At 40.3% G+C, this 18217-nt stretch overlaps 1 protein-coding gene across 1 annotated transcript in view; it reads right to left on the bottom strand.

Moving 5' to 3' along the window:
- Positions 1-16255, bottom strand: part of LOC149201388 (uncharacterized) — an 82610-nt gene extending 66355 nt beyond the window's left edge. Inside the window, exon 1 of the mRNA XM_089402940.1 lies at positions 15164-16255. Coding sequence (XP_089259066.1) covers positions 15164-16112 — 949 coding nt within the window. The 5' untranslated portion in view covers positions 16113-16255. The remainder of the gene's footprint in view (positions 1-15163) is intronic.
- Between the last annotated feature and the right edge of the window lie 1962 nt (positions 16256-18217).

Genomic DNA, 18217 nt, shown 5'->3' on the forward strand with positions numbered 1-18217 from the left:
CGGGGTTGGTTTGCCCTCTGATTCCACCGGGAGGAATACACAGACTGGATCCTATCTCGGTTCTGGCACATTGAACTTGCACCTGTGTTGCTGAAGAGATGGGATCCACTGTTCGATCCTAAGAGGGAACAATTAGGAGCAGGGTCGATCTGAGATCGATTGCCAAGTATTCCATTGCAATATTGGACCCCTACTATTTTCAAGCGCATTGGAAACACGTTGGGCACCTACCTGGATCACGATCAATCTTTTGAAATGTTGGGGATCATGACTATGGCTCGAATTCTGGTTCAACTGGACACTAGAGCAGGGTTGGAGGTAAAGATCACCCTGCATTGGCGTCATTTCACATGTAGGCAAAATCTCGACTATGAAGGAGTGCCATTCTGGTGTAAGTGCTGCCATAAGGTCAGACATCTATACAAAGACTACCCTCTGCTCTCGACTGCTAATCCTGTTGCTACTAAGGGTTCGGAGCACAGACAATCAAAGGAACCGATGGTGGACATGCTGCCCACAGATCCAGATTGTCCAAAGGATGATGCCGGGAACACTGTGCAAACATTCAGTGCCTCCCAGATGCCACCTCCATCTCCTCCTATGACTAGATCCCGGTTTGCGGTGGAAACAGCTCCTTCATCGGGTACTGTCTCTCCCCCTACTCCTCTGCTCTGCATTTTAATTATTTGTTTTTCACTTTGATAGCATCTACATCCTCCTCGTGTTTAATTACTTCTCCCATTACTTGTTCGATTAAGCCTCCATCACCTATCTTCTCTACTACTCCATCAATTATCCCTGGACCGGATGGGCCGCATTTGTCATCCGCCCCCTCAACCTCGGGCTCTCATTCCTACATCCTCCTCATGTTTAATTACTTCTCCCATTACTTGTTCGATTGAGCCTCCATCACCTATCTTCTCTACTACTCCATCAATTATTCCTGGACCAGATGGGCCGCATTTGTCATCCGCCCCCTCAACCTCGGGCTCTCACTCCTACAACCTCCACCCCCTAAACCTCGAGCTCTCACTCCTACAACCTCCGCCCTCGACAGCAATCTATCCCTAGTGTGTTAGGTCTGGGTATTACACCCTATTATTATGAACATAAGCCCTCCAGAGGTCATCCATCCAAAATAGCCAAAGCCATAAAAATAATAGGGGACGATGTCGCCCAAGGTTGACAAAACACCATTGGTTGGGTGCTTAGAGCAGCGAACACCCTCGCTAAGGTTCCCCGATGAAATGGCTCTCCTTCAACTACAGAGGCTTGGCCAGCCCCTCCAAAAAATTGGCTCTCAAGAGACTCTTGAATAGCGAGCCCTGTAACATTATTTTCCTATAGGAGACTTTGGGGTCTTCCGAACTGATTGTTAAGACCCTTCTTGGTATCATGCCTAGGTGGCACTTTCAAGCCTGCAGGGCAGTCTGGGGAACTTGTCCTTGGGATCAACCCTTGATCCATCAGGGTAATTTCATCATGGGGTGGTCAAGGCTTCCTTGGTATGGATTTATTTTCGGCTGAATTGGGCAAACAGATTCGTATCATAAACATATATGCCCCCTATCAACATAGACTGGCCTTCTAGCAGCAGATTCTGGATAACCCGATGATCAATCCCTCAACCATATTGGGGGGTGATCTTAACTTTTCCATAGGACACGAAGAATCCTGGGGTCATCACTCGCAGCTTGATCCACTCTCGGATCAGCTGAGCTCTCTCTTGGATCAATATGGCCTTATTGATGTTCCTATGAATAAGAAGATGCCTACTTGGCATAATAGAAGGACTGGAGAAGCAGCCCTGGGGAGAAGACTTGATCGATATCTCATCCATGAAGACCTGCTAGTTACCCTTACAAACTACAGACAATGGGTGGGCTCCGGTGGCATATCTGATCACTCACCTATATATCTGGAATTGGCTGGTTCCTTTAACAAACCGAGAGCCCCCTACAAGTTCAATTCGACCTGGTTAAAGGAACCTGACTACCTCAAGATGGTCTCGACTATTGGAAATCTCATCCCCCTTCAAATGAGTAGAGGAAGGTTGTAGGTTTCTGCAATAACTTGAACAACCTCAAGCGGTTATCCATTGATTGGGCCAAAAAGACAAAAACCATGGAGGAACACACCCTAACTGACATTGAAAACCAGTTGGCCACATTAGGTAGAGGCTTCAACTCCATTGAAGCAAAATTACACCTAGTGGAGTTAGAAGCCCAGAGATCTAAGATCCTACTGGCCCAGGAGGAAACGTGGAGACTCAGAAGCAGGGCTATCTAGTTACAAGTTGGGGATGGTAACACTAAATTCTTCCACAAATTTGCCAATGGAAGAAAAGCCAGCAACGCCATTTGGCAAATGCCCTCGAATCAGGGACTGATAGCTAATACACATCCACAGCTGACACAGATGGGCATTGCACATTTCAATCAACTGTTCAAAGTTCCTCCAGGAGCTACACTTGCAAATATCATCCGCATCGCAGGGCACTTCCCCAAATTTGTAGAACCTGACTTGTTGGAGGATCTCAATAAACCTATCACTTTGGGGGAACTGGAGGAGCACTCTGAAATGGTTCAAAAACGATAAAAGCCCGGGTCGAATGGATGGTCGGTGGAGTTCTACCTTACCTTCTTCGACATTATTGGCCCTGACCTTCTTGAAGTGGTTGAAGAAAGTCGTATCCTGGGTAGAATGTATGAGTCTATAAACTCCACTTTTATTGCCCTCATTCCCAAACTGGATTTCCCGCTATCCTTTAATGATTTCAGACCTATATCCCTTTGCAACTGCCTTTATAAAATTATAGCTAAGATTATAGCTAATCGTATTAAACCAATCTTGTCGGATCACATCTCCCCAAAATAGTTTGCCTTTTTGCAAAATCGACAAATCCACGAGGCCATTGGCACGACACAAGAGGCCCTCCACTCTATCAAACTGAAGAAACTCAAAGGAGTGATGCTAAAAATTGATCTCTCAAAGGCATTTGACCGAGTCAACTGGCTATACCTTCGGATGTTACTCACTCATCTAGGATTTCCACCAAATTTCATCAGATGGATTATGTGTTGTATTACTTTGGTATCCTTTGCAATTTTAATCAATAGATCAGACTCCCACTCCTTCCGAGCAGAGAGGGGACTCAACCAAGGATGTCCCCTATCCCCACTAATCTTCCTATTGGTCATGGAAGGACTCAACAGAAAGATTGCATCAGAGAAGCGTGAGGGGAGGCTCAAGGGACTCAAGATAACAGATCATTGCATATTAACACATCTGCTCTTTGTTGATGACATCCTCATTTTTCTTGATGGGGGCATATAAGACATCATCACTCTCACGAGGATACTGAGGTTATTCAGCTCTGCCACAGGGATGGAAATTAATCAGGTTAAATCCACTATATCCTTATCATAATGTACTCAACAAGAAACCAACCTTGCCCTTCAAAACTTCCCTTTTCAGAATCAGGTCCTGGAGGACAACTAAAGTACTTGGGATTTAGGATCAAATCAGATGGATACAAAATAGCAGACTGGACATGGTTGATTGAAAAGATAGAAAGAAGATTAAACATTTGGAGCCATCGACTACTATCCAGGGCTGGCAGACTGGTGCTTATCAAATCAGTACTTGAAGCCACACCGGTTTACTGGATGTCTCTGGCCTGGATTCCACAAGGAATTATTCAAAGGATACAGAGAATATGCTGCAAATTCTTATGGAAGGGGCATAAGGAGGGGAAACTCTATGCTTGGGTCAAATGGAGCAGCATTGCTATCCCCAAAAAATGGGGAGGCTGGGGCTTGAAAAACCTATCTACTTTCGCACAGGCTCTTGCGGCCAAACTTGGATGGCTACTCCTAAAACACAGGAGCCTATGGTCGGAGGTGATCACATACAAATACATCTGGCCGAACTCAGTGTTGGATTGGCTAAGACTACCAACTTGGAACAGGAAGGGTATATCAGTAATCTGGAGGGTTGTGTTAAATACCCTCCCCACCATTAGAAGGGGACTCATATGGAGGATTGGCAATGGAGGGTCAGCCCGTATTGGGATTGACCCATGGATTGGATGCGGAAACTCCCACCTTCTTCCACCGGACCTGATTGCCATCCTTAATCAAATGGATATTGTCAACATAGCTCAAATTGGGGACCCTCACAACTCAACAATATACCAGCAAGCTTGGTTATCAGGGACGGTATTGGATATTCCAGCTCAGTGGCACATGGAGTGGAGGACCTACTTGATGGCTTTAACAGAATCACATGTGAGATTAAGGGATGAGCCGGATGAGCTGCTATGGGGACTGGCACAGCATGGGACCTATACCCCAAAGGACAGATATACAACAATACATGCAAGACACAAACCAGAAGTATTGAAAAGTTGGTGGCGGAATATCTGGAAGCTACATGGTCCTCCACGCACCCGATTACTCATGTGGAACATCATTTCGGACAAAACCCCAACTGGAACAAATCTAAGGAAACAGGCATTCCTGGGACCTACATGGTGTGTTCTTTGTAAAGTCGAGGAGGAAACAACCAATCACCTATTCCTCACTTGCCCCACTACTCAGCAAGTCTGGGCACAGGTACTACAGATTCTTAATATACCTAACACATGGACCGGGTATGACATGATTACGGCCTGATACAGTTGGTGGGATACTGCAACACTCCCGAAAGCTAGGAACTTGCCTCTCATAGTGTCCTAGCACATTTGGATTTGCAGAAACAATATTATCTTTCAGGGGAAACAAATTGTTTGGACTCAGATTATCCCAAAGATCTGTAAGAGCTACTTAGAAATCTCGGAAGAGGCACAAGTTACCCGGACAAGGAACATTATACCAGAAGTCATAGATAAAGAGAAACCTTGGGCCTATTTTGATGGAGCAGCACAAGATCAGGGTTGCGGTGGAGGCATCATTCTACACATATCTGAAACACATTTTTACCATATCTGCCTGGGGCTGGGAGATGGCACTAACAATTATGCAGAGCTCATTACCCTACGCCATCTCTTACATTTTGCTATTTCCAAAAATTGTAGACAGCTACAAATATATGGGGATTCAAAGATTGTCATAAACTGGTTCAATTGCACTACAACATGCCATGCATATACACTCAGAACAATATTGGATGATGTATTATTTCTAAAATCACAATTTGATCTTGTTTCTTGTACTCATATCTACAAGGAACGCAATGCATTTGCGGACAGGCTATCGAAAGCAGCAACGCATCATCCTCGAGGAGAATGGCTGATCAGAGAGCATACTCATGCACAGATCTATCAATACTACCATAGACCTTATATGGACCAGGATATACAGAGGGCAGACAGGCCCTAGATCCATCACTTTTTTGTGTTAATATTTATGAATCAGTTTTGGATATGTAAATAATATTGTATATGAACTTTATCAGTATACCCAGCCAAGGTTTTATGTAGGTTTTTATATCAGTTTTGCAACAGTTCATAGCTGACCATGGTCACTTTATAGCATATGCCAATGGCATTTACAACATGTAATTTTCTATGTTAATGGAAATTACGATTTTTCTTTCCAGGAAAAAAGCAGCACATTGTTTTACTTATGTATCAGGAGATTGTAGTCTCCTTTCAAGTTGCAGCTTGATAAATGATAGGTTGGAGCCTGTTGAGGTAGGAGCCTCCTATGGGTTGTAGCCTGCATAAAACTAATTGGAGTTGGAGCTTCCTTGCATGTTGTAGCTTGCAAAAATATTGAGGTAGTGGCCTCCTCTAGGTTGAAGCCTACAGAAAAGCAGGTGCAATAAGGGAGTAGGAGCTTGTATTTGCATCACAACAATAACAATATCGTGGTTTTCTCCCTTTATGGGTTTCCACTTATATCCGGTGTCCATATGTGTTGCTTTTATGTGTTGATGTGATGTTTTCGATTTACTTATTACTTGTTGTTTGCATATTAAATTTGTTGGTCATTATGTATCAATCTGCTCATTTAATGGTTCAGTTAATGAGTTTAAAGAAAATCAAATTAATGTCCATGAATGTACTTAACTGATTCACCCCCCCCCCTCTCCCAGTTTAGTCAAGTTTTCATCAAAAGAGAATTTGTAGGCCACCTAGAACCAGCAAAAGATGTATGCGGAGAGGCAAAAAGTAGAGTGCACCTTTGAGGGAGGAGATTTAGTTTTCCTAAGATTGCAGCCATATAAACAGTCTTCACTCAAGAAAAGTGGTGTCAAGAAACTAAAACCAAGATTTTATGGGCCTTACAAAATAATTAAACAAATTGGTGAAGTAGCATATGAACTGGAGCTGCCAGAGGGAAGCAAAATCCACAATGTCTTCCATTTATCATTCCTTAAGAAGGCAGTTAGTCAACAGGTTACTACTTTAGCTGAGCTAGCCCCTTTGGACGAGGAGAAACAATTAGTATTGATTCTGGAAGCTATCATGGTTGTTTGAGAGAAGAGATTGAGGGGTAGGATGATCTCTAAATATCTTATCAAGCGGAAGGATCTACCTGAAGAGGATGCCATGTAGAAAGGAAAACAAATCTTGCAACACTTGAATTTGCAATTCTTTGAGGACAAGCAATGTTGGGAAGGGGGGACTGCAATGTTCTCTTCAAATTAATTGTCCAAGGGAGGATGTAGTAGCCTATTTAACTCCATAGGCTATAGTCGTTTAAAAAGGGAGAGATCACTATTTAATGTTACTTAGATAACTTCAGATAATAATAGTTAAATTTGGGGTAAATGGATGAAAACTTGCTAGTCACTTAAAAATGAAATTATGAGGGGAAAGCCCCAAAGAGAATCTGGATAATCTGTTCCTGGGTGGAGAGAATAACAAAGAAGAATGGAGTCAGATTTATGAAATTCTAAATGCATTTGGTAAGCCTACAGGTTTGTTTATGAACATAGGTAAATCAGTCCTTATCACAGATTCACAGGTTGCAGCATTTAGTATAAAAATTTGTCATATGTTGGAAATTGCAAAGATTTAGATAGATGAGGGATTCCATTACCTCAGATATAAACAGAACTTAATAAATACGGAAATAAAGACTGGGAATGGTTGTTAAGAAAATTTGGGAAGAAAAATTTCTTTTGGCAAAACAAATGGCTTTACCTGGGGGGCAGACTCACCCTTATCAAATCTGTCCTTCAAAACTTGTCAGTCTACTAGATGCATGTGTATATACTACCAAAGGAAATAATTCATAAGATCGACAAAATTCCGACTAGATTTTTATGGGCAGGTAAAAGCACAGGAAGGAAATACCATCTGGTCCGTTTGTCTTCCATTGCTCGACCCATTCAGAGTGGAGGATGGGGTATTTTAAACGTGAAACGCTTTAATATTTCATTGGTCACAAAATCTTGTTGGCGAGCATTATATGGTACAGGTATTTGGCAAAATATCATGAAAAGGAAATACATACATCATTGTGATTCCACGCAGTGGATTAGAGATGGGGCTAAGGTACAAAAGGGTGTGTCATTCATTTGGCGCAGTATGATGAAAACTATACAGTGGCTCTTCGCTGGAATGAGATGGGAGCTTGGCGATGGTTGTCAGATTCAGGTCGGTTTGGATGCTATCAAGGGTATGGATGGTTACCATTCACTTTCTACCCCATTGATTTATCATTTATCTCAAATGGTTGTTACCAATATCTGGCAAGTGGCAGCTGATCTAAACAACACCTTGGGTACATGCACGTGGCAGAGTGCGGTTTCTATGGGATCGTCAGGGAGTTGGGTTAAAGAATGGAAGGATTACATCCAATGTTTAAATCAAACTAGGGCCTTTCTATCCGAAGTAGAGGATAAATTGTGTTGGGTGGGCACAACAAATATGGTATTGGGACATACCCATGAAGCTGAAATGTTTCAATTGGCTCGTCCTCCACAACGGAGTGTTCACTTGGGACATATTAATACATAGAGGACAGCATGGACCAGGCATTTGTTCCCTATGTTGGGCAGCCATGGAGGACTCTATTCATCTCTTTATAAAATTTCCATTTGCAAGTGCCATTTAGGATGGAGTAATGTCACTTCTCAACATCAAAGGTAGGTGGCGACAGGGATCAAACAAGGGAGTTCTATCTTCTTGGTTCATCACACATAAACAACGCTCCACGTTACCATTCTATATATTCATCTGATCAAATCTGTCCTTTAGAACTTGTCAGTCTACTGGATGCATGTGTATATAGTATATACTGCCAAAGGAAATAATTCATAAGATCTACAAAATTTCAGCTAGATTTTTATGGGCAAGTAAAAGCACAGGAAGGAAATACCATCTGGTCCATTTGTCTTCCATTGCTCGACCCATTCAGAGTGGAGGAAGGGGTATTCTAAACACGGAACACTTTAATATTTCATTGATCACAAAATCTTGTTGGCGGGCATTATATGGTACAAGTATTTGGCAAAATATCATGAAAAGGAAATACATACATCATTGTGATTCCACGCAGTAGATTAGAGAAGGGGCTAAGGTACAAAAGGGTGTGTCATTCATTTGGCACAATATGATGAAAACTAAACAGTGGCTATTCGCTTAAATGAGATGGGAGCTTGGCGATGGTTGTCAGCTTTAGGTCGGTTTGGATGCTATCAAGGGTATGGATGGTTACCATTCACTTTCTTCCCCATTGATTTATCATTTACCTCAAATGGTTATTACCCATATCTAGCAGGTGGCAACTGATCTAAACAACACCTTAGGTACACGCACGTGGCACAGTGCAGTTTCTATGGGATTGTCGGGGAGTTGGGGTAAAGAATGGAAGGATTACATCCAATGTTTAAATCAAACTAGAGCCTTTCTATCCGAAGTAGAGGATAAATTGTGTTGGGTAGGCACCCTTAAAAAGGGTCAGATCGTTGTCAAGAATATATATTTCAAATTTCATGTAGATACATTTGATGAAAGGTTCCAGTGGTTCCAACAAATATGGTATTGGGGCATACCCATGAAGCTGAAATGTTTCAATTGGCTCGTCCTCCACAACAGAGTGCTCACTTAGGACATATTAATACATAGAGGACAGCATGGACTAGGCATTTGTTCCTGATGTTGGGCGGCCATGGAGGACTCTATTCATCTCTTTATAAAATGTCCATTTGCAAGTGCTATTTAGGATGGAGTAATGTCACTTCTCAACATCAAAGGTAGGTGACGACAGGGATCAATCGCAGGGGTTCTATCCTCTTGGTTCATCACACATAAACAACACTCCACGTTACGATTCTATATATTCTGGGGAATCTGCAGATGCAAAAACAAAAAGCTCTTTGAGCAGCAAGAACCAGACATCAAGACAACTATTATTAAGACTGTTGCATACTACGGTGATACTGGACCAAGTATTAGAAAAGTCCACAGAGGTAATCCCATGTATATTGATATCTGGAGTGAAATGCAAGTGGGTTTCTTTGATGGGGCATGTTTACAAACAAAATGTGGATGTTAGGCATATATATTATTGGAACCAGGTAAATTTTATCACTTTTGGTGGGAAGAAGGAAGTGGTACAAACAATTAGGTAGAAATCATAGCATTATGGGGGACACTACTATGTTAAAAATGGTGTGGTATTGAGACCATAAAGATATTCAGGGACTCAAAAAGTGTCTTTGAATGGGTACAGGGACAGTCAATTCAATCCTATCAATCTTTCTGCATGGATGAGGCGTATCCAGAATCTGAAGCAGAACCTTCAATAGATTACATATAGGCATGTGTAGCGAGAGCAGAATGGGGTTGCAAACATGTTATCAAAAAGGGGCATTGCAGCATAAACATGTTTGATTTACTTTCATGCTTTCCAGCAGGGTGCAGTAATAAATGAAGGAACTATTGTGATCTTGTAACAAAGCAATTCTATATAAATGGGGGACAGAGACACATCAGAAATAGGGGATTACTAATAGATTTTCAAAGTAGAATCATAGGGGATAATGGGGATATGATAGGTAAGTAGGATTTTGCACTAAGTTTTTATTAAGAAAAATGACAAACAATTTACAGGTTTTTTTTGTGAAGAATGTATATTAGAAACAAGCTATTATAATCACCTTTTTTTAATGAAAAATGATTTTTTTTTACTCGACAAAAAAAAGGATAGAGTAAATTCATGATGATCATCATGGATTGTCATTCTTCTTGATTTTGGGCTAAGGCTCTTGGACAGTTTTAAGACCCCTTTTCTCTTATTGGTTTTGGTGGTGAAAGATTCCAAGCTAGTCAATCTTCCTACCTTTTTTCGCTACAGGAGCAAAGTTTGGCTAGAGAATCATCTTTCTGTGTCGGCGAACCATCTTTCTATGGAAAACAAAGGCTGGAATCAAATCCTCCTGAGGCAGTGGACCATTTTCCTGAGGCAGTAAAAGGTTGGGCTCATCACTCAAGGGTTGTGAGGGCTAAAAAGAGGGCAACGACTGACAATGGTTGGCCTAAGGCCACAAAAGAGATGGTTTATGACTCTTGCGCAGTGGGTAGCCTATGAGGGACATGTTCAAGGTTTAAAAGGTGCAGCTAATTGAAGTAGAAGCAGCAAGGGTCATTACCTAGGTACAGAAGCAGTGAGTTAGGCACATAACATTGTCAAACAACAAAGCTGAGCCTAAGTTGCATGATACGGGGAAACAGGTACAGGTACGAAACGTGACCCCCCAAATTTTGGAAACAGGGAAACACAATATATATATTGGGACATTTAAGAAATGTTATGTGCAATCATAAAGCATACATGATACATTATCTTTTATTACATTTAAAGTTTTAACATTATGATTAAATTGTCCAACGTCAATGCATAAACTATAAGTCTCTAAATTTACATCACATTTACTCATGAATCGTGAATGATCACATAATGAAAATAACAATGTCGGAATATCCAAAATCAACCTTTATTATATATGCAAAACTTAAAATCAACCTTTATTTTATATATGAGGTTGCAAGTACAATAAAGACTATGAGGCTGCAAGTACTATAAAGACTAAAGACTAATCCTCATCAAAAATAGAAGCAGAAGCATGCTTGACAGTGGATGGTGGAGTTGAAGAAGATGATTGGCCAATTCCACTTCTAGGCTCCCTGTCCTCAATATTCAAGGCAGCAAGAGAGCTCCAAATCAGGACTTTCTAGGTCCACATCACATTCGTTAGAAGGACCACTGTTATATTATGGACCCCTACGAGATGCAAGGTGAAGGTTGGAGTGCACATAAACAAGATCCTTTGCCTTTTGTGAGCCCAACCTGCTGCGCTTCACAGAATGAATAAAACCATAGGTGCTCCAATTCCTTTATGTTGATGAAGAGCTTGCCACTTGTGAAAGAACACGAATGGCAAGGTTTTGCAAATATAAACCATTTTCTCCATGACAAATCCACCACTTAACTAGATTTGTGGTGATTCTCTCCTCCAAAGTTGATATATTTGAATAATCATCTAATCCTGCACCAAAACTGGCAACTTCTTCCTTCACCTCCCTGTGTAGATGAGCTGGAAACATTCTCACAAGGGCTTTTTTCACCCCATTAGCCACCTCTCTATCCTTATGGGGTGCCTTCATCTTCCCATTGCTTTGAGAAAAAAGCTCCTCGTCATAAAATTTGGGGTTCAAGGCATATGCTAAAGTGTGCAATGGAGTGTTGAAATTGTTCCACCTATCAACAATGATTTTCTTGACTAAATCAACAAAATGATCATCAATAAACAAAAGTTGTTGAGACTCTTGTGAAATGATTTCCATAGTTTTCTCAACCATAGTATCCATGCCATCATATACCTCTCCTAAGAAAGGTTGGTCAGTGTCAACATTCTAAAGAAGCTCAAATGCAGGCGTTGTGAACTTTAGCAAGAAATCTATCTTGCTCTGCCACTCCTCATCAAGGCACAATCGATGCACCATATATCCCCGCTCTGAATCTACCTGTCTCCACTCAGCCCAAAGTTGACTCACAAGCATAGAAACTAATGCTTGCTTAACCTCAACAAGACAGCGCAACATTAGGAAGTTTGAGGCATATATTATCTCAACAACTTTTAACAACTCCAATTTGGAGTACTCTCGAAATATTGCTTGAGATTGGTGGTGGTTGGTGATGAATTTAACAATCTCCCTTGTTTCCCCTATGATTTCCTTTATCCATGGAACTTTATTGTCGATCTCATCTAAAATCAAATTTAGATTATGGACAATGCAAGGATACCTCCCCTCAATAATTAAACCTACAACTTTGCAAATTGGTGAATTATCCGTGATAACTTGCACCACCATGTTAGGTCTTATTTGTTCAATAGATTTTATAATAACACCAGCAATGAACTGTGAATCTTTTACCTCTCTTGAGCAGTCCTTCGCCTTTAAAAACATTGCTCCTTTTGGTAAAGTAGCAATGATGTTTATCAATAGCCTGCGCCTTGTATTTGTCCATCCATCTGAGACTATGGTAACCCCAGCGCTACTCCAAGAAAAACAAATTGGTGATAAGATATCCTTCACTTTCTCATAGTTGGGCCCCTTGTACCCTTGAGGAGCTTTGTTAAATGCCTTTATCTTATCTTGTCAGTAAAGAGAAAGAAAAACATTAAATGGGATACCACACGCATATATGCACCTAACCACTCTGGAATCATCTTCTTCTCTCGCTTGCGCATTCACCAATTTAGCAATTCTGCTATCTTGAGCTAAAGAGGATGCCCCTTTCGTATTATTGGATGGTGGTTGTTCTTGTTGTTAAGTGGCTCTCCTCTTCCTTGCTTCAACTACAATCCTTGACTCAATGTTTGGTGGAGCTTGAGAAGTAGCTTGACTAATGTAGCTTGACTAATGTCTTCATGCCTTCTTTTAATTCCATCTGTCTCATCTTGCTCTCTTTCGCATGCCCTCCTCAATAATGGGTTAGTTGTTTTTGTGCAACCTGCAATCCCCTGTCCTCCTCCATGCAAAAGATGTGCCTTCACTCTTGGGTAGAAGCCCTTGTACGAATTACTGCAAAGATTACATTGTCATTCCCATGAGCCACCACCTCCACATCTTTGAGTCTTTTGAACATGCCTCCAAAGAGAATAATATTCAGCCCTCAAGTTAGCTTCGGGCTTGAACTTGCACCTTGGTTGGACGCCATTGTTGCAAAAATAAAAATTAAAAAGAAAAATTGTAAAGAAAAAATGTTTTTCATATTTTTGGAACATAAACCTTCGAAAAATAGAAGAAATAGTGGGACAAAACTAAGAAAATGAATGTTTCTAACCCAAATTAATTTTTTGTAGTTGAAGCTACCCCAAAATGCCACAAAAGACGAGAAATATGGCTATAGCTGAGCCAAAAACCAAGAATGTCGTAGCTGGAAACTCCCCACTCCAAATTTGCTTATGAAATCTCTTTCTCTTGTTGCTGAAATCTCCTTTGCTCACTATTGAAAACACCTTAGCTGAAACCACTACTCTCTTCATCTTTTCTCCTTGCTAAAATCATTCGTCTCCAAGTGAAATGACTTGCTCAATTCGTGTGATGAGGGAATGAGGCAAGAGACTTTTTATAACTTGCGAGAGCCATCTAGAAGCATCCAAAAGATATTTTATTCGCCAAATAAAATAAAATAAACAATTAAATTACCTAAAAAAACACACACAACTTAAAAGCGGAAACGCGGTCGTATGACCTGGAAACACATTTCAGACCGTATTGGGCCATGTTTCCCCCACGTAAAACATGGTAGTACAGCTTGAATCGCGTTTCTAGGCCATACCAAACGCGTTTCTGTGTTTCGATACCATTTTTGCCCGAGCTCAGGACCAGCATTTCCTGCAACATAGACCTGAGCAGTATTGGTTGACCTAAAGTTAGGGTAGTTCATGTGACCACTGACCAGCTGTTGAGTAACAGAACCGTGGAAAGTTTCATTTGAAATCATAGAAAGTAATTGGTGTTGTTATGCCTATTGGGGGATATGTGGAACCTGTGCTGCGTAATAGATCGATGTGTATTGCAGCACACTGTTATGAATCACAATTCTGTCATATGTTTATTGAAGCCCTAACTCAGAATTGCATTCGAAGGGCAATTCCAAGAAAGGGGCACCACAGAGTCCATTTTCTTAAGAAAGAACCATTTACCAACAAAACAAAGAAAGGAAAACCTGGCTGGTAGGGAGGCCACAGGAGCCACAGCATGTGCACATTACATTGTAAAAGGGGAGCTGAATAGGGCTGAATTTCAAAGAATTGTCTGCTCAAATCTAGGGATTTTTATCTCTTCTCAATGTACCAAGGGAACGGCCATGAAGTGCGTATACACAAATGTACAGATTTTGCTGTAGCCGTGTTCTGAAAAGACCGTCAAATTAAGGATGTTAGTTGTTTTATAGGCCATTCTCCTAGTTGTTAACATATAAGACAGTCTTAACTACGAGCAGTTGCCGATGAGTGGACTAAATATGTAATGAAGATAAATAAAATAAGATAATGGTATTGATGACAGGTTTCATTATATAATGAAAATCCATAAAATAGGTTTATTAATGTCTAACAAATAATAGCAAAAGCACGTCAATGGGACTTAACAGAGTTAAAGAGTGGTCGGTTAGACTTGTCGACAATGTAACTTCTTTTGTTTTAATGAAAGTGGTCGATTTTTTCACCTGACAAAAAAAAAGAGTTAAACACTTAAATAGTGTATGTAACAAAAAGTGGGATGTGAAAGCAACTACTAGATCAATGGATCAATACTGAGAGCAGTAAAGTTCAGAGACCATTGTATCAAAGCTAATATCTAGCATCTGAAAGAAATTATTAATAAAGGAAAGTGCAAGACAGAGAAAGAAAAGATATAAAAGAAGGTACAAAGAGCTAAAAATATGCTAGAAACTGAGAAGTATCGGCGCCGAACAGAGAGACTACTTAAAAAAAAAGACTGAAACAGAACACTACAGAAAAGGGGGCAAAACACATTAAAGCGCACAAAATACTGAATTTTGTAATTTTTATTCTACTTATAAAACATTCAGTATAAACTAATAATGTAACCTTAAGCAAACTTTGCCTAAATACAAAAACTAAACTGAACCTAGAGGCCGGCTGATACCAAAAAATGAAGAAGTCCACCAACCTGGTATCTTGTGACTGATTTGAAGGGCATGACAGAGCTCGAAAACCTCCGGGTGACGGAAAATGCGCAAGACTAGCTCACAAAGGTCATCATCCTTAAATTCCTTCGAAATTCCGTAAGAAACCAAGAGTTTCAGGAACGCGCGTGCCTCGACAATAGTGATCGCGCGTGCCTCGACAATAGTGATCTGGGATCCAGAATCAAGATTGAGTTTAGATTTCCATGCAGCAGCAATTTTCTGAGCGTCATTTTTTGCCTCTGACGACACCTTGTCCGCGGTCAAAACAGAACGAAGGGAGTCCAAGAGCAAATTACAGGCATTTCTCTGCCCCAAAAGGTACGTATACGATTTCTGGGCATTACCGTCCACATAAACACACCCCAGGGCTTGTAGAACCAGCTTGGCCGGGTCCGCCGCATATCTTAGCGCCGCGGGGACTTCGTGTCTGCTGATGCCAGCGCGGGAATTGGCCAATAAATTGATGAGGCCCTCACCGTCCATTTCCTCGCATAGAGATATCAGCTTCGGTGGCGGCTTCACGTCGTCATTTAAGGCAGGCGAGGTCTTAGTAGGATTTCCGGTGCTCTTTTCTGCAGTGGACTTTTTCTCTGAGGTCTCATTAGGGTAGCCAGTGCTACTTTCTGCAGCGAATTTCTCCTCCGAAGTCTCATTAGAGTTTCCAGTGCTCTTTTCTGCGGCGGAATTTTTCTCCGGGGTATCGTTAGGGTTGCCAGTGTTCTTTTCTGCGGCAGATTTTTTCTCCTTTTCATTTTCCTTCTCTTTTCTTTCGAGCTCTTCGAAGCGCTTCTGCATGAGCTTCTCCAATTCGTTGAAGTGGCAATCGAGCTCCTTCCATTGGACAATGAAGTTTGCCAGATCTGAAGAAACGGATTGCAGCTCCAGGAATTCCTTGTTGAGCCGCTCCTTCTTGGAGGCCTCCGCGTCCATGACTACTGAGGTCGAACTCTCTACTAATTTCTGTGGTATAATGCACGAGTTTTAACCTGCACGGTTAGGCAAAAGACTGCTATCAAACCTATTCTGCCACCTGTACGTGCGCGTTCCTTTGGCCTCCTTTAATATTCCTGCTTCCTTTGAATTTGAACGAATATTTTAACTAAAATATAGGGATCTTTTTTTTCCATGCTTTTCGTGTTTTGTAATTGAATTCTACTTTTCATCTTTTGTAATCCTTGTGTTGATTTTTCCAATGGTTGAATTCGTACATTATAGTTGTCGAGTTACCGGAAATAAATTTCTTGCTCATAAAATTGGAAATGAAATACCGAAGGGATTCTTTGATTTTATTAGCAAATTAGTTTTGATTTTATTCGTAAATTAGCTTTATTTGAACGGTAAGATTAGAAAGTTTGGATTAGGAATAATGTTAAAAAAAAAATATCCGGTTTTATGGATATAGAGAGAAGTATTAGAAAGAAAGAAAGAAATTATTTTAACTTTTACTAAGCTAAAAATAGCCTATGGGACTATTGCTTCTTTATTTGCTTGATGTATTAGGCCATTTTTCTGTCAAGCTTCACAATAAATGCTCTTAGCTTCTTGACAAGCCGCTCCCTAAATAGATTATTCCAAGAGCTAGCTGCTAGCATATCTGCATAAATTTTCTTGTTGTCTTTGAAGGCCTTGCATTCTAAAATGAAATGTTTTTCTGTTTCCACTTTTCCCGAGGAACAAAAAATGCATATTATTTCCTCCCACACTTCTTTTGGCTTTTTCCAATGCCCTGTTTCACAACGGAGTTGATGAGAATTAGTCATTAAGTGAGCAATAAGAATTTTGGCTCTCCAAGCGATATTGGCCTCTATGTATGCTTTTGGTTGATGACTATGAGTGGGATTAAACACTTCAATATAGTACTTTTTCTTTCTTCCTAGCTCATTATCCCAAGTACGCTTGTGGAACTTTTCCATAACAAAAGTTTTTATCTCTTTGTTGTTTATGGGACACGCGTTCAAGCAAATACCCCATTTACTAAACCATTTGTTATTTTGCTGCATCCAAGTTTGTTTTTTTTTTTTGTTGTTGTTGTTGTATTTTTTTTTTTTGCACAATCTGTCATTAAAGACAACCTTAGGCCATCTACCCTCTTATATTTGCTCATTTTTTTTAAATACCTTATGACTCGCACCATAGCAATTGCTTCAATAGGAGAAACCATGTTTCACTTAACAAGATAGCATATATGTTGCACAATCTATCATTAAAGACAACCTTAGGCCATCTACCCTCTTCCATTTGCTCAATTTTTTTAAATACATTATGACTCGCACCATAGCAATTGCTTCAATAGGAGCAGCGCGTGTTTCACTTAACAAGATAGCATAAGGAAATGCACTTTTAATTTTGAATTTGTTTGTAATCAAATGCTTTTGAATTATAAAAAATATTTAAATAATATAAAATATTTATCTTTTCCTCTCCAATTCAAATATAGTCGTTTTCTTCTAATCGTTACGATGGTCTCTCTTCTTATTTGACCTGCTACCTCGATCTGTTTCTTCATCTTGTCCTGGAGATGAACCACACTGGTTGGTTCGAAACGCGTCAACCAAAATCTTCTAATGTGATTTATTCCGAAAATGTTTTAAATATTCAAGTATTTTTTTATTAAGTTTAGTAAAATATACTAGATTTGTAGGAAGAAAAAATATGAAGAAAGTTTAGACTTTGTAGAAAAACAGGGAGATTGGATTCCTTTTTGGGAAATTCCAATTAATCTAAATTTTAGTAATAATAGAGCTTCAAGCTTCTCCTGAACCCGTAGTAATAGTGGTTGAAGGTCAACGGGTACATCTTGAAACTAGGGTCCATGAAAAAACCATGGAGTCAAATTTTCCATTTTGGACAGCGCAAGTAAAACAAATTTTGCAGAAAATGGAATTTCTGGAAACGAAAAACAACAAGCTTCGTTCAAAAATACACACCCTCTCTACCAAAGCTTCGGAGGTGGAAGGGGATAATTTATCCCTTAAGAAGATATTACATGAAAGAAAAGAGCAGGAAAATCTCTATCCTTCAAATGATACGTTGCA

Source organism: Pinus tabuliformis, chromosome 2_1 (assembly GCF_031772625.1).
Source record: "Pinus tabuliformis cultivar Carrire ecotype Pingquan chromosome 2_1, CPIR1, whole genome shotgun sequence".
In the NCBI taxonomy this organism is placed as follows: domain Eukaryota; kingdom Viridiplantae; phylum Streptophyta; class Pinopsida; order Pinales; family Pinaceae; genus Pinus; species Pinus tabuliformis.